The sequence below is a fragment of the Catharus ustulatus genome, chromosome 3, assembly GCF_009819885.2.
Source record: "Catharus ustulatus isolate bCatUst1 chromosome 3, bCatUst1.pri.v2, whole genome shotgun sequence".
Lineage (NCBI taxonomy): Eukaryota > Metazoa > Chordata > Aves > Passeriformes > Turdidae > Catharus > Catharus ustulatus.
The window spans coordinates 27,820,863-27,843,241 of NC_046223.1; the positions used below are offsets into that span (position 1 = coordinate 27,820,863).

A 22,379-nucleotide genomic window follows, 5' to 3' on the forward strand; every position below is an offset into this window, starting at 1 on the left:
CTAAATGTCAACTTTGCGAAATTTGCATGCGGATCCTTGCTGCAAATGAAAGTGCGGCTTGCAATCAGGTGCAGCTTATTTATGGAGGAAAAACGAAACGTTGCCAACACCCCGGAAGTGCGGCTTATAACCGGTGCAGCTTGTAATCATGAAATTACTGTACATTTTAAATTGCATTATACCTTTCTCTGTCTTTTTTATGAGACCAGATAAGGAGAAAAATTTTAAGTGCTATAAAGCTTTGTAAAAAAAATTTCTATGAGCTTGGAATAACAAGGAAAAAAATGTAAAAGTAATACATTGCATTATTTTAAACCATTCTTCCTCAGATCTTTTACTATTTCATGATGGTCCCCTCTTAGCTTGAAAAACTTGCTCTTGGTAAAACTATCCCTCTTGTGATTGTGCTGCACAAAAAGATTAGAGGGAGACCACTGATATGAGAATGTGTAGATCTTTCTTCCCAGGGCTTTAAAGGAAAATGTCCTTGAGGTGTTTGAGTCAAAGATTATTTGTTCAATTCCTTTTTTGTATCCATTGTTTCAGCCATGTTCTACATTATTTCCTGGTTTATGTTATTATCATTGTACTTTTGTCTACCCTTCCTTTTCTACCTTGGCTCTACATTAGTAGGCAACCATCAAGTACACCTTACACACTTTCAGTAAGTTCTCTCCCTCACAGGCATTCTCAACTAATCTCTGCCGTGACATACTTTAAATTTTGACAAAATGATGTTTACAGCGTTGTTTATTTAAATGATTTACATGATTTAAATTATTTAAATTTAAATGATGTTACAGTGTTGTTTATTTCATTAATATTCAGTTAATAGTTATTCAAACACTAACCAAGGATACTAAAAATGGATGAGGTCTAGGAAAGGGGTAGAAGAGTGAATCAGGGTTTGGAAATGACAGGGTTAAACAGCTCCATTTACTTGTCAAAGAAATTACTTGATTGTTAAAAAATGAAATTATTTTGATCTGAAAATCTCATGTAAAGAAAAAAAAATCTTTAATAGAAGATCACTCTTTAATCTAGTTTACAAGGACCTAACAAGATACAGAAATTGAAGCTCGGCAAATTCAGTCTAGAAAAAAAAAGAGATTTGACAGAATGATAATACATTAGAACATCTTTCCATGAGAAGAGATAGTTTCTTAAGCAGTGAATATTTGAATCTTTCTGTGATATATGGGCTTGATACAGAACTTTGAAATTCTGGATGTTTACTGTGTCACTTCTGCCCTGAGAATTTAAACACCTGTGAACTACATCTTCTCTGCCGTTTTTAACTTTTCCTCCATTCAGTCCTTCTGGACCTGCCTTCTTCACTTTACATTCTTGCTTTTTTTCTTCTTGTTCCCTTGACTAAGCTCCCCATGGGTAGACTGTTTTCCACAGAGCAAGAAACTGATCTTTTCCTTCATATTTTTACAAGTCTGATCCTATCAATGCAGTTGTGTCACATGTACTTATGCTGTCTTGCACTTTGAAATTATTTATTTTGTTTTATACCATATCATCCTGAATTAGAATTTGAGAACCATAATTTTCTTTCTCACGTACTTCATGGCTCTTGCTGAAGACAGTAGTCAGTTTCCAAATAAAGGCTGATTTAGAATGTATGGATGTAGAGGAGGAATATGAAAAGGCAAATTCACGAACACCACTGGTATTTTTTTTATTAATGTCTTTTTCATACAAGATATTCTCACTTCTTTTAAATAAATGGTCACATTTTTGCTGAATATTGGCTTGTGATGTGTCTACAAAATGAAAAGATTTATTCTACAACAGTTGTGTTTACATGCCGTGCATTATGTTCCAAAAACTTTGTAGCTTTTGGTACACAGCAAATGTATAAGTGTTAGGACTGTTAGTTTTGAAGACAAAGCTGTAATGTCCCATCTGCATTTTAGCAAAATATGTTGTACAAAATAAGAGAGAAAAAATATGTTCCTAGGATAAGGAATAAGGCAAGTGTGTAATTTTGTAAGGCACTTTTTAAAAGGAACTTTTAGGCAGGAAAACCTAGATAGGATCATGGAATCATAGAACATCTAAAGTTTGAAGAGACCCATAGTGTGGTGACTTTTTTCTTCTTTTATATTAACATGTTAATGTGATGAGGTTTAATCATGAATTGTTGTAGCAGATACTTTATAAACACAGAGCAAAAAGGCAGTTTGTGTTAGAGAATCCATGATCCAAGACTAGAGAGAGATATGGTGGGGAAGGATAACAGGGATAACTGAAGTCAGCATGAGAGGCAGAGTTGGAGGCACAAGAGCCTCTTCTCGGTTTTTTAGGTTCTATTTTAAAGGACAGTTTCAAGGATAATGGAGTAAGTTTGTGAATGTTGTGGATAACATAGCAGAAGAAAGTTGTGCATGTGAGTGCTTGAGAAAGTGAAGTGGAAGATGTAGACTGACATTACGGCTAATTAAAGAAGGGCCTTGTCCTTTCAATATTGAATGAGAGATAAAAAAATAGGGTTGTGAACTGTTGTGAAGCATTTGGAAATGACAACTTGCAACTTACCTGGAGGAGGACAGAGAAAGACTACAAGATCAGGGTTGTAGGCTCCACTTTCCAAGAGCAGAGAGAACAGTATTGTGGTGTTTAGATGTAAGTGATGATGACATGGTCAATAGATTGAGTGGATTGATAAGAAACTTTTTAGAGATACTATGCAGAGAGGATAAGCAGCAGAGCTGAGCTATGCAGATACAGAATTAATTAATTAACTAGAATTAGTGGTTATGTCCAAACCAATCCATAAAATGTGGTTACAGTGTCTTGTGTTACTTTGGATGCAATCAGCTTCTCACTCAGCAAGTGCTGAAAAATACTGAATTAAGAGTCTGAATGCACAATATGAAGTAGAGAAAGGAGTAGGTTTTTAGCTTTCATGGATGAGATAGACCAGAAATAAAATTCAGAGGAAGGAAAGATTGAGGTGAAACATTATGAAATTATCAAAAATGTGGGAAATGTTTGAAGATAATCTTGAGACAAGCACATTTTAAAAATTAGGACAATTAAAAGAACTCAAACAGAAAACAGTGGAATTAAGAACTATAACAAAGAGCAAGATTTTATTGGGTTTAAGAGAGAAAAAATGTCCAGGAGACTGAGGATTAACTGCAGAGATATTAAGCCTAGCTGAAAAAAATCTTTAGTATACTTTGAAAAGAGTGGACAAGTGACATGGAAATTGCTGAAACCTGCAAGGACATTGCTAGAAGACTATATCCATTGACAATTGTAAATATCACATTAGAAATGCTTAGAAATCTAAGAAGAAAGGAAAGGAACAATGGTTGTACCTGTGGCTGAAAGCTTAACTTTGGTCCCTTCAAACCAGGCAATGAGATAATGGATAAGAATACAAAGCAAAGTGAAGCAGTGAAAGTAAGAAAGGCAGAAGGTGAAAGAAGGCGGAGAAATAAGAGCAGCCTTGTGAGAATGTAATAAGAAAGATGGGGAAATCATAGTAGGCAAATTTGCAAGATTCCTCAAAGGAGTTGTAATGACAGCTGTACACATTGCCTCTATCACTAGATTGAAATCCATCTTCTTGATCTTTATAAGTAACTAAGGACTCTGACACCAAGATCAAGGTGCAGAGAAACATCCTGATGATACCTTTTGTTAATGTGTTAATGAACTTGCTTAATGTCATAGAAAAAGTCATATAAGCCTCCAGACAAAATCTTTTACCTGAACCTGTATACTTTCCAATGATAATGCTTTTCAAAGATTGAAACTTAAATTAAAATATGAAAAGAAGAGGTGGGTAGATAGGGATTCTTGGTAGCTGTTCATCTGCTAATTGGGATGATTTTTTTAAATCCTTATTAAAACTACTAATGCATTTTGAAGCAAGTAAGGCTTTTGTGTCTTTTGTCCTTTTTTTCTAATTTTGAATTTTTGTCTTTATCTGCACAACTACTTATCTGCTAATTTGAGAGCTACTCTAGCTTGTGCCATTCATCATAAGAACATCTCAGAGGGTCTTGGAAATGTTTCAAGTTTTAACAATCAGAGACTTAACCTGTTTTTTCTTATGTAAGTTACCTGCCTAGACACAGTAGGAAGACAAACACTGAATAACAGAAGCTGAATAATAATAGTAATGAAGAATTTTGCATGAGAAATAAAACCTGGTAAATTCAGGTCTTTTGTTGTAGATTGCTGAGATACTTTACCAGTGTAAGGAGAAGAGTGTCGACATTTGTCAGGCTATCCTCCATAAATTAGAATTTCTGTGCAGGGGAAGCTTTGGCTGTTGTAACTATCCCTGCAACATTAGCTATTTTATTATGGGGTTTTTTTCTTTGAAATATGTAGGGCTATTTGGGAGTACATTTTTGTGCTCTAAGTCTCTTATTTTCTTACTTGATCTTTATGTTCTATTATCATAATTCTTATGTCTTAACCTAATCACATTTTCTGACTTAATTGTCAATTGAAAAGAAGAACCAGGGAGAAAAGGTTTCCTTGTTTGCTTGTGCCACGTGCTTTTTGGGGGTTTTAAAATAAATTCTTTCCAGAATTCTTCAGAATGGTAGAAGGTTGACAGCCTAGGAAACTAAAGCATCAGTACATCTTTTCTCAGACTATTTTGATAGTATGCTTTTTCCCTGACCTGAAGAAACCACGTCTGCATGTGAGAGGATGCTTCATTTTCCATAGCTCATTCAATCCTTGTCCTTTTTGCAAGGACTACCATCAAGATTGCTAATTATAATAATAGGTTTGTTACATGGATACTTTTGCTCTGAAAACTGGTCAAATTCGTTTGATACAAGTCATAAATCGGTCATTAGTGGGTACCAAGTTTCAGCCACCATCACTTTAACCTAAGCAGTATGAACAATGAAGTAGTGTTTTTCTCTTGCACCCTCTTTCATTTTTAATGTTCTTGTAGCCAAAAAGAGCTCCCAACTGTTTTATATTTCCGTTGGGTCTCAGACCCGTTTCTGCTGAAACTTAGTTGCCTATTTTTACTTGTAAGAAACTAAACCTGCATGAGTTAAATAAGCCATTACAAAATTATGTCCTGTGGGTTTTAAACAGCCTTAAGCACGTTTGTTTGTTGGGGTTTTTTACAAAAAAAAAAAGCACTGAAGGTGGGGCTTGGACAGAAATACAGAGTAAAGCCCATTTCTCAAATTCACAATGTAATTTCAGTTCTTAGTACTGTAGCACCTTCCCTCAAAAGAAAGGCATAAAAATATTGTTGCTTCAAAACTTACTTTGCTGGAAGAAAAGTGACTTTAGCAATAAATATGGCTTATGTAAACTAATTTAGTATCACTGGAAAGGAGCAAGAGGAAAATACAACTAGGCTTGCATTTTCTTCATGCTGGCACTCAACCTGATACTGGCGATTTAAGACACTTTTTGTGGTGTGGTATTTTTACACTTATTTCTACTTTTTAAAAGGAAATTTCATAAAAATTGAGATTTTTAGATTTCCATTGCTACCACTTTTCTGGGTTTCCTGGCAGTGATTTTTTTTTAAATGGAAATGCAATCAGCCCTTGCTTCATGGTGCCTTAGTATTTCTTTCAGGTCTGACCACTAAGTCTGAGAGTCACATCCTCAGTAATCCATGAAAAAATTATTGTTCCTTACCCCTTTACTACATATAGATTCATGCATTTACCTACATATCTTTACCTTTTTCAGGATTTATTTGCAGTATCAGTGGATTTTTCTGTGCTTTAGTGTCAGGAATTGCATTTGGATTACAAAATTTTTTTTGGCTAGTTGATGGTATTTATATAAGTCCCAAGTCTGATTCACTATTTTCATTAGCACTAGAACTCAGAATAGCTGGTTCCGAATCAGGCTGATTCTGACATCAGTATTATTGATGGGATTGTGCTGACTCTGAGCAGAATTGATTCTGATTCCCAGATATGCAGGGACATGTCTGCTTTACAAGCTGCAGATGTTTGACTGCAGCTCCTGCAAATCTGTGGAATCAGGTACAGTGCAGACAGGGTGGCCCTGGGTTAGCCACTGCAACTGTTTTGGAGGTTGCAGCCAGTACTGCATTTGACATCCCTGGCTCTACCTCCCTCACTAGTCACGCTTGCAGTTAGCTAAAGATAGCGTGGATAAATACATACAGCCTGTAGTTCCAGCTCTCCCACCAGTGTGCACGCATCCTGAGTCAGACCAGGATGAGTCCCACTAGTGTTTCTTTTTTTTACAAATTACATTTAGTTTACATGGTGATTTCCCTGCAGGAATATTTTCCTGTACTTTTGGAAAATATATGGCAAAGTTCGTTTGAATTGGTAAATTTTTCATTGGTCTTTGAATAATTATGATATCTTCATGAATGCAGCTGTGTGGACCAAAAGCAGCAGAAAAAGAGAGAAAGATTGGTTTATGGATGGATGTGGGGCCCTTAGCTCGCTCCTTTTAACAATACCATGATGCCAGTCATGTTACACCACTGCTTATGCTCCTGGCAAGTCATCAATTCCATGTTTTGCTCAGCACTTTGGTTTATAAGATTTTACCTCCTGACACAAACTCTTCTGTGCCTACAATAGGTGCACACAGAAAATGCTGTGTTCCAGGTACCCAGCAGAAACCTGACAGTAACATGGGGGAGGGTGGTTGAGCTTGGTCTTGTTTGTTTTGCAGGAAGAGGCACCTGTGCTTCCTTCCCAACTGCATGTGTGAAGGATAGTAAATATATGGGTTAAAAAAAATCATAATTCAAATCTCTATACTGGTACCGATCAGATCTCGGTTTCTGTAGCAATGAGAACCAAAGGTGGCCTTTTAAGCCTCACAGTTCTTCTACCAATTTCCAGTTCTGCTTCAGGATTCTTAAAGTATTAGAGTGCGTGCTTTAAACCTACAAAACTTACCTTTACCTAATTTTCACCATTCTAACCTAAGTTTCCACGGAAACAGGGTTGAAAAAGCCGCTGGTAGCCAGCAGGCAGCCAGCAGCTGAGAGTGAGAACTCTCCTTTGTCACTTTCCACTACTGGATGCCTGCTGCGTGCCAGTGTGCAAAGCTACCTAGGCTTCTAAAATCTGGATTACTTTCAATTTGAGGGGGAAAAATTAAATTAATCTACTCTTTTCTGTCTTTGGATTGTCACAGTAAATTCCAGGAGGGCAAATGGGCTAATGAGTGCTGATCTGTTCAGTTACATTGAGCCCCACACAATCAGAGCTTTGCCAACCAACTGGGCCTCTCCTTTCATAATTTCCATGTTTTAAAAGCATTCTGTCTCAAATTTTGTGTCTGTGGACATGTACATGCATATTGTGGTACCTTCATTCTTTATGGCCCTGTGTCTTTTTATCTATATAATTACGAGCCTTTTTTGCATACAGCATAGTCAATGTACAAAATTCCCTTTTTTCTTGTATACTTAAGGAACATTTCTGAATGAACACATTATTAACTGATCCTCAGTTAAATATTAGGAGTAGGATGTGAATGGAGATGGCTTTTAACCAGAAGTAGATTATAGCTGCAGGAAGACTAAAGGGTCTATTTGGTCAAGACTCATACAAAACTGAGATAAGCATGCACAACCTGACAAGATCAGATTAGACCCTTCCCCCACAAGTGCTTTTCCCATAAATATTTATCTACTTTCTATTATAAATAACCAGGGAATGAAAAAGGATAGATTCCTTTTTTTTTTTTTTTTTTTTAATAGCATAGAAATAGAAATGCAGCTTCAAATGTTTGGGGTAATGATATTTGAAGTATGAAGTAAATTCCAATACTAGTTGCTATTTTTTAGATGGGAGTAAAGTACTGAAATTCCTTGTGGCAGCTATATAAATCGGCAGCATTTATAAACAAAGAAGAACTTTGTACATATGTGAATTTTTGCCTACTACTGGGTATCTTAGAATTAGATAGCTTATCACCTATGAGAGAATAGGTGTTGACAGAGTCAGCACTGCTGTATTTTTGAGCTTGCCAGAGGCAACATTACTGGCATTGCAGTTAAGCTTGGCATTTTTTCACCCTGTCTCTCCTCCCTCCAGCTCAAGTGAATGCTCACTTCATCAATGAGAAACACAACTGAATTGTCTGCCAGATGTAACAGAGATCCATGAAATCACATCTATTCTGCACATCTGTGCTTCATTCAGATTGTCAATACTTTGACTTCACTTTCTCATGCAGTAATGTTAAGGAATAAAAAACTGAAGGTCTACATGTGCCACTAATTCAGAAAGGTATATTTGTTCATGATCCACTCATCAGAACCCGAGTGGATTTTTTTTCTATTATAATGAAAAAATAGCTCTTTAGCTTTGAGATTTATAACCTTAAAAATGTACAGAATAAGATTTTTACATTAATCTTTGAAAGTAACGAGTTTACACTTTTTTAAACACTTCTGTGTCACATAATAATAATACTTTAAAAATCTCAAGATTAAAAATGTAAGTCCTTTTTTATTTTCTTTTTTTTTTTAATCTTTTTTTCCTCTAGCATTTTACGATGGGATAATGAGACAGATGTCTCTCAACTGGAAGGACATTTTGACATTGTTATGTGTGCTGACTGGTAAGTACATAAAAATCATAAAACTCATGTTAGAAAAATAGCTTTGCTGGAGTAATTGTACTGTGCTGCTTGCTGATGGCTAAGCAAAGTCAACAAATGAAGCACAAAGCCACCTTAACCTCAACAAATTAATATTCATCTCCATGTGACAGTTATAAGGTAGTCTTCTATCACACAGTAACTTCTACCACATTATTTCCCAAAGATTGATTTTGAGAAGCATTTCCATTTTCTGGAATTGCCTCTGTTTCATGCTTGACGTATCAGTAAATGGACGACTTAGGCAAATTGCAAATAATTATGGCTCAGTGAGGAACAGTCTGGAGAAAAGGGAGTTTATCAACACAAACAGCTCAATTAGCTTACTTCTTAGGAAAGATCTGACTATTGATATAAGGGGATATATTTTTTCCTCCCCAGAAAAAGAGGAAAAAGAGATTTTCAAACCCTTTTTTCCACCCCCACCACATTCCATTCCTTAAATCTATTTGACATCAATATATGGAGGTATAAGATTTATATTATTTACACAGGCACGTGTTAATTATGAGATAATTCATAGTAAGAAAAATAAGAGTACAGCACTTAATTTATTAAAAGGTAGATACATGTAGCAATATGGTATCTTGTCTAATAATTTATGCAAATAGATTTGATTATTGACACAACCCTTTTCTGATACTGCATTTGTGGGATTGTGTTGTGCTGTATTTGCTGCATGCTAGCTTTAAAAATGGTACATTATTAATTATTTGTGTTATATAAATATAGAGAGTGTAAAAAAAAAAACTGTGCAAATTTTATTTAGGAGAAGGAGATATTTTTAAACCAATCTGTCTTTCCTTCATGGATATTTGCTCTTGACCCATTAACTGTTCAAAACAAACAAACAAAAAAAAGCTGTTTATGTTTTGTGGCACGTAAGTGTTGTGAGAGACCAAATTCTGAAAGCAGGGACTTCCTAGGACTGCTCAGTTCAGCAAATTTATGTGCCTTACCTAGAAACAGTTAAAGGAAAAGGCAAAGGGAAGTACGAAACTCTCTATTGTTTCTTTAAACAATGTTCTTTTTAAATGTCTTCTTATATTCCTCTGAAACTTTTGTTTTTCTTTCATATTATGCTATTTAAGCAAACTCTTCTTATTTCACAAAGTTATTGGTTTTGTATAGCTCTGGAGAAAATGAGATTAGTGATCTTTTGCCGTTTTCTAACACCTATTTGTTGTCATAATGCAACAGTGCTTTGTTTCTCTTAGCATTTAATTTCAGAAAAGTTCTTTGTTCCCAAAAAGGACAGAGGAGGGTTTCTAACTAATCGCTGATAATGTGCCTCAGAGATGCATCATCTGATTAAAATAAGGAGCTAAACAACACCATATGATTTCAGCAAGTAATTTAGTAAATGCCTTCCTCACCAAATATTAGAATGGATACTCCAGGTTTCATTGCACAGATGAAGTTAATGCTGGACAGGATTAGATCAGATTAAGTATGAAAGTCAGATCAGAGTGCTGGCGGACATGAGCAGGAGGGCAGCAGTCTTCTCGGAGGCTTAGACAAGGCTCACATATGGATGTTCTCCAGATTATGTGGGTGAAGCAAGGTCTTGCCAAGAGATTTAGAGTTAAATTTGTTCTTCACACAAATATCAAAACAACCTGGCTGTGCTGTCTCTTGTATTCTTGATACTCACACCATGTCATCCTATTTGTGCTCGGAGTACAGCAGAGCGGAGCAAGACTTAAGTTGTTTTTTTCAGTAATATTCTGGCCTAATACCCCTTCCAGTCTATTTGGAAATAGTGTAGTTTCTTTAGGAAACAAAGAATCAGACACGACAGGTAAAATACATAATGCATTTGCAATCCCTGCATTTTGTACATTTATTTTAAAGCACTTAAGATGCAGGTAAGTGTATAAATATTTATAGATTTCTAAAAAATAAATAGAAATGTGCAGGTTTGATTAAAGAATGTGGATTTATTCACAAATTATTTCTATTTTGTTCTTGTAAGTGCCCATAGATATACGTATAGTTTAATAAACATGAAAATCACTTTATTGTTTGTTTCTTTTAGAAATAATTCTTTTAGTTATGGACACTAGGTTTTCTGGTACATGAAAAGGCTGAGGAAATAAATGTTCCATGCTTTATCAAACTCAAATCTTCTTTTCATTTTTCATGTATTTCTCTCCAGCGATATAGAATTGGTTTGAAAACTGTTGGCAGGATTTTTGCTCTGAATTTTTGGGCTGCCACTGAAGAGGAAAAAAAAGTCTCTTTTCTTCTAGCTTCTCAGCTGAAACCTGAAGTATGCAGTGATAAAAACAGATAGAATAGATTGCATTTAGTTTAACACCATCATATAGCTCATTGTCAGTCAATAAAATCTGAGATTAGAATAGAGAAGTAGAAAGCAAAAAATCTGAGTTCAAATATTAGGTACATGGATAAATTTTTATTGAAGTATTTCCAGCAAGGGTGATATTGTCTGATTCTCTGAATAGCTAACCAGTGGTACTGCTTGATCCCATTTACATGAAAACAAGCTCTATTCATAAACATATTCCAAATCCATATGGAGATTCAAGTAAAAATGTACATGATTACAGCAAGCAGCGATATGTTTATATTCATATATTTACAGTCAGACATTCATAAACCTTGTGTGCAGGAGTGGAAAATAAGTTATTTCCCAGAACAAACAGTCTATTAGTTAACAGCTAAATTTAGTAGCTCAACTAAATTATAAAATAAATAAGAGTCAAACTGTGAAAGCTAGTCATTATTTAACCATTCAGGATGTTGACAATAAAATAGTTTCATGGTTCAGCAGTTCCAAAATAATTTTTTGAATGTTGACTATTAGGTAAAAATAAGTTTAAAAAAAATCAATATGAGGCTACACCTGGAAGAAGGATAAAGTGAAAAAAATACCAAAATTATGGAATCTTTAAAACATATCCACCCATCTCATATTTTTCAGGAGGAATTTTAAGGCCAAATGAGGGCTGTCAGATTTTTTGATTTTCATTTGACCTACACCTGTGGATATAGAGTCGTACAGGTGCTGGAATTGTGAGTTTGGATAGAGAAGGAGAAATCACAGGTGCCTGGATGGATAGGCCAACCCCAAGACTCTTCCAAAGCTTTTGAGAGCCTCAGGTTTCTGATTATTTAAATAGTGTATATACTCTTTTTAATTGAGGAAAAACATTCTGAGATTTTTAATCCAAAAAGAGAGAAAAGATCAGTATGACTGAGACAATAAAAAAACCTTATCTTTCACATTATTGTGAAGCAAGTTTTCGCAAATAATTTGATGTAGAGGCAATAAAAGGTTAGATCCCCGTATTGCTTTGGTAACATCCCACTTTATTTACTTAGAATGATTATATTCTTAAAGTTTAGCACATGCATAAATATTCACATAACAGAGGCCAGGGGGAGCTATCCCACATTACTTTCACTGCTCAGATTTTTGCTGAAGTCACAGGGAGTTGTGGCTTTGCCAAGAATGTAGAACTGAACTGAAAATATTCCTTAAATACCTTAAAATATGTCAATTTTGTCTCCATTAGTTTATTTCACTTTTTATAAGATCTTTTTGCAGGAATGCAGTAAGACCTCCGTTCCTCCATTTTAGGCCTGATTTCTGGAACACACTTTCAGGTGCATTGGAGCCTGATGACTTGGAAATAAGAGTCTTTTTAGCTGACATCACCCAAGTAGTTGAAAGCGAACAAAAAATAAGTGGCTCTTACATTAGACACTACCTATGAATGTAATAATATCTGAAGAACAGCTGTAAACTCAACTCTTTTACAAATGGCAGAACATGCAAAAAACCAAAAAAGTTTGCCAATTAAATATATGTCCCTTGTTGCAAGGCAGAAGATGAAAAAGTATTAGCATGCAGCAAACTAAGAATCTACTTGTTTTTTTAAATGTGTTTCCTTGTGTCTTACTGTTATTTCTCTGCAGGTTTGGAATAAATTTTCTTTTTGGCTTTAATGGCAATTTAAAATTGAAATAAAAGAGTAAGAGAGTAGAGAGGTGACAATGTCGCCTGCCTGTTGATCCAGATTTCACAGGTTAAGAGCATTGCCTAAACAAAGGCCAAATCATCTGCCGTGTTCTCACCTTTCTATTGCTGTGATTTGAAACTTCCTTGCTGAACCAAGGAAACCTTGCTATTCCTGTCCTGAGAGATATAAACATGAAATATTATCACTAAAGTAATTGCAAGCTTAAGCTAAATTTGAATTGAAGAACTGAGTGTGAGTGGTATAGAGAAATGCATTATTTAATTTTACTGAGCTGTTCACAGAATCACAGAATTGTTAAGGTTGGAAGGGACCTCTGGAGATCATCAAGTCTAACCTGCCTGCCATGCCAGGGTCACCTAGAGCAGGTGACACAGGAACTCATGAGCTTTGAAGGATGCTCTCAGGGACATTTTCAGTATGCTGTGGTAATATTTAGTTATACAATTTTACCAGTAAGAAAAACTGTGTGACTAAATCCCCTTGCGTGGGCCAAATCCTGTGCTGTTCCTGTCTGCAGCACAGATTATCTAATGACTTCTTCAGGATTTTCCTCCTTTAAGGCATCCCCTGACTCAGAGGGAGAATAGAGATGTTTCCTGGAGTAGCAGTCGCTTTACTTTCAGTCTTCTCTGCTCCTTCTGGTCAGAGTATGTGGCTCACAGAGCAACAGTTTGGAAATCACAGTACCAGGAACTATTTTCAGTTGGAGTAGGTCATTTTCCCAGGGACAGACTTCTTGGAGGGCAGGACAGCTTGGGGCAACTGTCTCAGGTTATCTGGGTTTCCTAAGCTAAGAGGGATAAGAGTCTACCTCCTGTGCCACCAAAATATCAATTGATGTTGGACAGAAAAAATTTAACTTCTCAGACATTCAGTTTTTGGTAAACAAAGGCCTGTAGTTCTCATTGTAGAGGAGCAAGATTGGTAGTAGCAGTTGTGCCACTATTTCATTGGAAGAAAAAAAAAGAGAATTATATTCAGGTCCACAAAAAAGGGATTTTAATGCTGCTAAGCTGCCCCAAGATTGTGTTTCTACTACACTACTTTCAATAACAAAAATATTATACATACACTTTTCATTCAGAATGTTCTTCTGTTTACATAGGATCCCAGGAATTCTTAAATGTGTGCATGTTTGCAATATTTCATGTTGAAGAAAATTAATTACTTTTCACTATTCTTTTGGGAGAGGAATCATGTATTCCACTTCTTCTGCAGGTGTTAAAGTTCCCAGTGAAGTAGTGTCTTATGACATCTATTGGTATATAGGGATCAGTATGAGGTGAATGTCATTAAAACACCCAAGAGACATCAGAGATAAGAGCTGCTTTTTCAACTAATTAAATTTAAGCACCCATGTTTTCCGTATAGTTCTTCCAGGAAGAAAAATCAAGGCTGAGGGGGAGTTGTCATGTCAATTGTCTTGTCATATCAAGTTTAATTTTTCTTGTAAGCTATGCTATTGGGGAGATTGTTAGCTGGTACTTCATATTCTCAAGAAGAAATTCAGAAGATCATACTTCCATATTAAATGTTCTTCAACATTTATAGATACTCATTCTACCATATTTTCCCAACATTGTGAGGTTCTGCCAGCTTTTACTAATGAAATATGGTCACTTGCAAGTTTTCTTTTGTTTTCTTTGTTTGTTCCAGAGTAGCAAAAATTCACAGTTCTTGCATGGCTGCTCGACTCTATGATATATAATGCAGTGTTGTTGGTAGCTGTAGAGTATCCTTACCCAAATATCCACACATCTTCTTTATGTTCCTTTGGAATTTCAGACATGGAAAAAAAACTACCCACATCTATTCAGAAAAGAAGTTTGAGAATAAAAGGAAGGGGAGTATATTAAAAAGCCCATGGAGAATAGACAAAATGCCATGTAGTATGAAACTTGAACTTGACATAAGCTGGAAAGTAGTTTTATTACAGAGAAAATGGAAGAATAAAAAAAAAAAATTTTTTTAAATCACATTATCTGTGGCCTGCTTGATAGAGTTCCTTATCTGAATCAGCAATATAAATGCAGCCCATGGTAGTAAGGACTGAAAGGCATCAGTTGCTATCAGATGGTTGTTCACTAACCATTGTAAATGCACTCATCCACAGTAACTACATGTCCACAAATATCTAGTCAAGAGTGATTGGCACCCTGGTTGCCACTATTAGTATATACATTAAGGTACTGAGGGGCATGAAGAATGAATTATCCCCTCAAATCATGAGGTAATCACACCAAAATAGGGCTGAGTGTGTTGGCAACATTGCATGGGAAAATTGACTCTGCTGCTATCCTTGCGGGACCCATGCTGGAGATGAAGGATTGCACTCTTGAGAGATGACAACTCTGTACAATCTGGGCCATTGTATTTCAACAGCATTGGAGAGAGGGAGGAGGTAGGGTCTTGTAAATCTTTATAGGGATAGATGTAGAAATATAGCAAATATGTGTAATAGGTAAGAATTCATGCCAAAACTGTGAAGGTAGTAGGAAGAAAAATACCCTTAATAGTAACACCTGAAATACAATAGAAAACATTTTTGAAAAACTCCACCCCCCTTGTATATACATGTAAAATGCTAACTTTTTTGTTGATCCTAATTTCTGATACAATAATATTTTAATAGCTAGCATGTATGATTGGTGAATTTCAACTGTATAAAGAATTGTTTCATACTGATAATTTAGCTGTAATTTAGACTGTATTTCATTCTATGTCTTTTTAAATGTTAAAAGTACCTGAACTGCTTAGAAATGTAGACCACAGTTTCTCTTTTACAGCATTGTGTAAACATATGTAATTAGCCTTGTACTTATCTGCATTAGTATCATTAGAATTGAAAACCCATTTTAATCTGGATTCTGTTCTCTTCTCAATGTCAGCCTGTTTCTGGACCGGTACAGAGCTAGCCTTGTTGATGCAATAAAGAGATTACTCCAACCCAGTGTAAGTATGTTTCTATTTTCTCCTGAACACTGGCTTCAGAATAATTAGTCTGTGCACAATGATTGAGAGAGTAATGGAATGGCAGGATTAATGTCATGTAATACTTTAATACTTATTATGTCCAACTTCAATTGAGTCTTCTAATCTATCAGATTCTTTCCTAATCATAAACTAGGAAACTTCTTATACTTGGCCTTCTGATAAGGAACACAGTGGGTAGTAAAATAAATGAAACTGCTTCAAAGATAGCGTCAGATTATTTTTATCAAAGCGTTTCTCAAGTATTTTCCTTTGATAATAATGTCTTCATATTAAAGTAAAATACGATATTGAAAGTTTTTATGTTGGCTTCTGTCATTTTTAATCCCTTCAATTGTAACCTTTGTCATTGTGTATTTATTTATTATGAAAGAATATTTTTTCCTTTTCATTTACGTTCATATAAAATGAACAAATCCCTTATATCTATACTGTGGCTTAAAACATTTTTCTGTTAAGTAAGCCCCGTGTTTACATGTTTTATATCTTAGAAAATAATGAAATTATGCTCTTCATAAAATTATTACATGTTCTACATGAGTGTCACTCAGGAGATATTTTATCAATGTAAATCTATTGGGCTGTTTGAAACAGAGAGACAAAAAACAGAGAGGCAAAAAAAAAGTCTGTGACATGCATATATAAAATATATATATCTTCCCCAATATCTAAAAAGAGATTATATTAAAAGAAGAAAAGGAGAAAAGATTAAGTAATTGCTCTAAGTAGCATTTTGAAACAGAAATTATGTCATTCATATTTAATATCCAAATCTTCCAATAAGGTATACTTTCAATTTGAAAACAAAACATTTAATGCTATCAGTCCGTTTCCAAACTTTATTTAAAATTGGTAGCGTGCTTTTTCTACAAGAGATTTTCTCTGTTAAAGGAATGGAAGACCCAAACGTGCAAAGGCTTAAGAACCCGAGTCATTTTAGTTGTGTAAGTAATCCCATTCTTTGCTTAGAGTGATCAGGTTTCTATTCTTGGTTCTATCATAGACTTTCCTGAGTGACCTAAGGCAAGTTACTTAAGACTGAATTATTTTAATGAGCTGTGGGACAAGGCTGCCAGGAAGACAGGAGAAATGTAGCCACCCTGAGGAAAAGGTTACCCAGATATTTCTGTCAGTGGCAGTAAGAAGAGGTTAAGCAGCTCCTGCTCAGAGTGATGCATTCTGACTTTTATGATGTACCAACAGTTGTCAAAGTGCAATAATTTCTGGGACCACAGGTGATCTGGAACACGAAGCAGATCCCAGTTAAAAAAAAATACAAAACCATCAAAACCATTTTTTCAGCCCAGATCAATGTCAGCGATTGTTTCTTCAGGTAATCCCATGGGCTGCTCTGCTGGCTCCATGAAAGGACACTGGGGAACAAGAGCATGAGTGGGAGGAAGGCAAGTGTGTAAGAAGTGCCCTGGTAACTGTGGAATTGTTAGGCTGACTTTAAGCCAAACCTGGCCTGACTTTGTTTCTCTTTAACTTCAATCAGCTAATTAAAATTCAGAACATGCCTTTGTATTTTGGAGCATATGAGCCACCCTCCTTTGTGAATATAGATGGAGTAAAGGGAGATGGCTTTTTGTTGCCTGTCTTCCTAGTCGTGTTTGCTTCTGCACATTGTGATTAATAGCACAGTCAGTATTAATAACCTAGCACTTATTTGCTGTGCATTTTAGGCACAGCAAATGATTCCTACTTCTTATCAGTAAAGCTAGCTTAAGAAATTCATGCTCCATGCAGGAATTTCTGTTCCAGAGTTTTGGACCACTATCCAAACTGCGTTTTTTTAACAAAAGTCAGTTGCCTAATCCACTTTATGAATGGCTATATGGATGGATACATGGCCTTGCAAATTATTGTGATTTATAACTAAGAGGACAGCAAAGTATTGTATAGGATGGGAGCTGGGAGTACAGACACCTTAAATGAGCTGTTTTGTCCAAAAATTATGTGTTCAGCAGAGATGCCTTCAAGGATATGCCTTCATGGTGTGAAAGACACAAATAAAAATGTATGCTTATTCAAGATCCCAAAAGATGCAGTCACACCAATTTCACTGCGCTTGTTCTCTTGTTAACCGGTATAAATCTAACAATAATGTCAGAGGACACTTTATTAAATGGCACTAAACTTAGGCTTTTAAAGGACAAATAAATCAATAGTGAACTTATTTTCCAGTTGCAATAATTATGAATAGTTTATGGGCATTAGTATATGCCCAAACTAAGACATAAATTTATTTTATTAAGTTCACTCTTCTATATTAATTATTTTGTCTCAAATTTAGAACTTGCATTTCTTTTTGGAAATACTTTGACAAAATGATAAAATTGGCATACCTAAATGCAAGTCATTTTTCAAATATAACTAGGATACAACTAGTTTAGAAGAGTCTGGGGAAAACAATAACCAACAATATCAACAGAAAAAGTGGAGTAAGCAGAGAATAACAGGTATCCTTGCAAAGCTCTCTTGAAGGAGAGATTCAGACCACACAGACTGTTCCTACTGTTAATTTGAAATTTATCTGTGATATTTCCTTTTTCAGTAAGGATGATATTTGTGGCTATTAGAATCTTCATGGCACTGAGTGATGTGTTTCGGGTATCTTTTAATTTTGCTTGAAACCGGACTCTGATAATTTCTGTCATCTGGTTCCTAGTATTGACCCCATGGACAGTTGTGTTGGCACAGGAAGAAATTCACAGAGAGAAATGAGCAGCTCACAGAGTTACTGAGGGCTGAAATTTCTATCTGAATTTGTTACAGAACCAAATTTCACCTTTAAACCCATTCAAAGGATTAGGCACAGAAAATTCCATCGAACAAATTTATCTTGAATGGCTATATTTTGTTTCTCTCAATCTACTTGACTTTATTTGCCAATATATAGGGCTTTTCTTATATCATTAAATTTCAGTCTCAAAATAAACATTTGTTTGTTCGCATATTTTCCTGATTAAGAATATTTTTTATCAAGGCTTTGATTATTCTGTGGCCTATCCATTCAAAATCCCAATGAAGTCAATGGGATGCTGTTGAGCTGAGTTTAGTACCAGCAAATAAGACCACCTTTTGTAATAAATTGATGAGTAAAGTTAGTCACAGTCACATTGAAAATATGAATGACTGTCCCATTGTCTTACTGTAGCATTTTAGTGACACTTCAAACTATCAGAACTGGTATTTTCCTCTGTGTTTTGTTCAGAAGTTTACTGGAAGTGTTTTTCCATCTGAGGAGAGGCCATTTTGAATTTTAAACATCATCCTTTAAACATCATCTTAGGGGATACTTTTGAATTAGAATTAAACTTGGAATAGTCCATGAAGAGGCCACTGGTCTAAATTTTTTTGTTGTACAGCAGCCAAGGAATGAAAATCATTTTATAATTAGAAATGTGAATGCAGCCCCACAAATGGGGAGACTGGGCAGTTTACGCAAAAGTACTTTAAACCCAGATTGTGATAGACCAGAACTGACCACAGTACCTGCCAGTTGTGAGGAGATTATTGTAGTATTAAAGTTTAATCAAGATTTCTTGGTGAGTGCAAGATCCATAGGTGGTTTAGTGAACAGATTAACAGGTTTTTACACCAACTAACGGCTGGTCAACAGTAACTGTGTAGTGGCTTCCATGAAAGCCATCTCCCTTTTTCAAAGTTATTTCAAGATTTTATGTCTGGATTTAAGACATATTTCATACTGTGTTACATTCTATTTTACTGTATTTCTCTTTCAAAGTTAATTGAAAGTAGTCTTGAGAGAATATGAGAAGGAATGACTCCATGGACTGCTGACCCCAGATGGGGCAAAGGGGTCCTGTTGTGTGAGCACCTCATCAGAGCTGCTGGATCAGTGGCCAGTGTAGGGTCTGTAGCTTCCACCAGTCTCTGTTCATGAGTCACATCTGAAGTTCCCATGTGAATCATATGGTCAGTAATGACCTGGATGAGGGACATTTTTCCTATTACAGTGATCATGAAAATGAGGGTCTCCAGAGGAGTCTTGGCCTTCCTATGCCAGGAAGGATTTCTGCAGAACAACATTCTGGGGAGCATGAGATGGCAGCTGGAGGAGCAGGATCCTCAGCTGAAGGCTCCCTTTGCTGCCCACTTCTGTCTGATGACATTAAAGCATGCCAAGGATGTGAGGGAACCGATTGTGAATTTCCTGTGTTTAATGTTTTGCATCCTGAGCTGAGCCTATATTCAGACCTAGCATTTATATAAGCAATTCAGTGGGAGTTACACAACCCTTTACACCTCTAATTTTGCCACAGAATTAAAGCTACAGCTACAACAAATGAACAGAAGTTGAGTTGCTTTGGATATTGCCCTAAGACTCCTTTGTGCTTAAATTTCCCATGAGAAAGATGAGGGTAACAGCATTTCCCTATCTCACCAAGCTACTGTGAGAATGAATACAGTGCTGTGGTGTTAATCGTTGGAATCTTCACTAGCACCAGAGGACCTGACATAGCATTTTTACTGCTGCCTCACTGTGCGTGGTCTCAGTGTACGTGTGCGTGGGTGAGACACAGATTTGTTCTCTATTCTCCTCAGTAAGTGTCTGTGTCAGCATTGTAACTTGCCAGCATTCCTATTGAAATTCTCTGTACTGATCACTCTTTTCCTGAGGTTTATGAATTGCATTTTCTAAATGTAATCTGAAATAAGCTAAATGTACTTCCACATTGTCTAATCCTTTCACAGCTTTTTCAGATCCCCAAAAATGTTTTTTGTCTCTTTGCTTGATTACAGCACCTCACAAATTAATCTTAGCTTTCATTAACATAGAAGTTATATACAGGAACTTACAGTAAACTTTGCGGCTTCCCTCAGTGTGATATGCTGTTGGTTGATATTAACCTTTGTTTACAGCTCTTCAACCACTTTTCATTCCATGTGACAGAACACAGTATTCAACCAATTAGAATTAATTCTGCAAATAAGACTTCAAGAGATGCTCTATCAAGTAGGTTAGGTTTTGGGCAAGTACTTTGCACAGAATGTCTAAAATCTAACAGTTCAAGGTAGAGTCGTTTTTGTTTTCTTAAATACAGAAGGATGAACAAAAAATTAGGTAATGGACCATAATGTATTGCCTGGGCATCATAAATGGCCTGATCATCTTGCAAGAACCAGAATGAGTATTCAGGAACATTAATTCTTGATTTACAGTAAATTCACGAATACAAGCCGCACTGACTATAAGCCGCATCTCTGGGTGTTGGCAAATATTTTGGTTTTTGTCCATAGATAAGCCGCACACGAATATAAGCCGCTCTGTCGTTCGCAGCGAGGACCCGCGTGCAATTAGTAACAGAACCGCGGGAGGGCGGGGTTTACTGGCTGAGCTAAGGCTGTGCAGGCTCGGCCCGCTAGGGGCCGCTGACGGGGCCAGGTGGTCCAGCACGGTGCTGCAGCTCGGGGCCGGCCGCCGCTGCCCCTGGGCTCGGTCACCCCGGGTCGGCGCTGCCCTGCGGTGGCAGGCAGGGACGGAGCTTCCCCTGCTCCTACGGCAGCGGCGGCGGGCGGGGACGGAGCTTTCCCGCGCCCGTGGCGCCGGCGGCGGGCAGGGACGGAGTTTCCCCGCTCCTGCCGCGGCGGCGGCGGGCGGGGACAAAGCACCCCGTCGGCTCCCCGAGCCGCGGCAATGGCTGCGCGGGGCTCCCGTCGGCTCCCCGGGCCACAGCAATGGCGGCGCGCGCTTCCCCCCCCCCTCCCTGGGCCGCAGCAATGGCGGCGCGCGCTTCCCCCCCCCTCCCTGGGCCGCAGCAATGGCGGCGCCGGCTTCCCCCCCCCCTTCCCGGGCCGCAGCAATGGCGGCGCCGGCTTCCCCCCCCTCCCCGGGCCGCGGTAGGGGCGGCCCGGGTCCCCCCTCTCCTCCCCGGGCCGCGGTAGGGCCGACCCGGGTCCCCCCTCTCCTCCCCGGGCCGCGGTAGGGCCGACCCGGGTCCCCCCTCTCCTCCCCGGGCCGCGGTAGGGCCGACCCGGGTCCCCCCTCTCCTCCCTGAGCTGCAGCAATGGCGGCGCCGGCCCCCCCCCCCCCGTCTCTCCCCTGGGCTGTGGCAGAGGAGGAAAGAGAGCTCTCCCGCCTCTCTCCCCGCCCCCCGTGCTGCCTACACGGAGCCAGGCTCCACCCGCGGTGCAACAAAGTAGCGATTTGTAACAATCGCAAAATGCCGACTTTGCAGCTGCTCGGCTCAGCACTCTGGCAGGCACTTCTGAGGTTGTATTAGCCGCTCCTGATTATTAGCCGCATTTCCGGTTTAGGAGCAAAATCTTAGTCAAATTGGTGCGGCTTGTATTCGTGAAATTACTGTAAATGCAATTTAAGGTCAAATTTAGTTGCTCTGCTCAGGTGGTTTAAAATATCTTCAAAAAATTAATGGTTGGGCCTGGTTTGCCTCCCATTTTGCCTTGTTTTATATTGTTATAATTCCACTGACAGCGAATGGGAGGTTCTGTTCTATGTGTGAGAGAGAAAAAAAGAAAAACATTATTTACAGTCTTTGCATGGTCATGAGCTAACAAATGGATTTTTCATTGAGTGTATGTTTTGTATGCTTTTTCTGTCTTTTATTTTGGTAATCCACTGACACCATTATTATATGAAAAGAAGCAGATGTATTGCAGTTGGCAGTTTTCTGAAGAAAATATTTATTTATTACTTTCTAGTTTGCATTTGTTTAATCACAGAAATCTTGCATATTTTGAACAATTATTCATGTTACCATATTTCAGTAT

General features: G+C 37.4%; 1 protein-coding gene across 1 annotated transcript in view; it reads left to right on the forward strand.

Moving 5' to 3' along the window:
- Nucleotides 1-22,379, forward strand: part of CAMKMT (calmodulin-lysine N-methyltransferase) — a 213,208-nt gene that overhangs the window by 182,566 nt on the left and 8,263 nt on the right. The window contains exons 8-9 of the mRNA XM_033053698.1: nucleotides 8,506-8,580; nucleotides 15,518-15,581. Of these exons, the coding sequence (XP_032909589.1) occupies nucleotides 8,506-8,580; nucleotides 15,518-15,581 (139 nt within the window). The remainder of the gene's footprint in view (nucleotides 1-8,505; nucleotides 8,581-15,517; nucleotides 15,582-22,379) is intronic.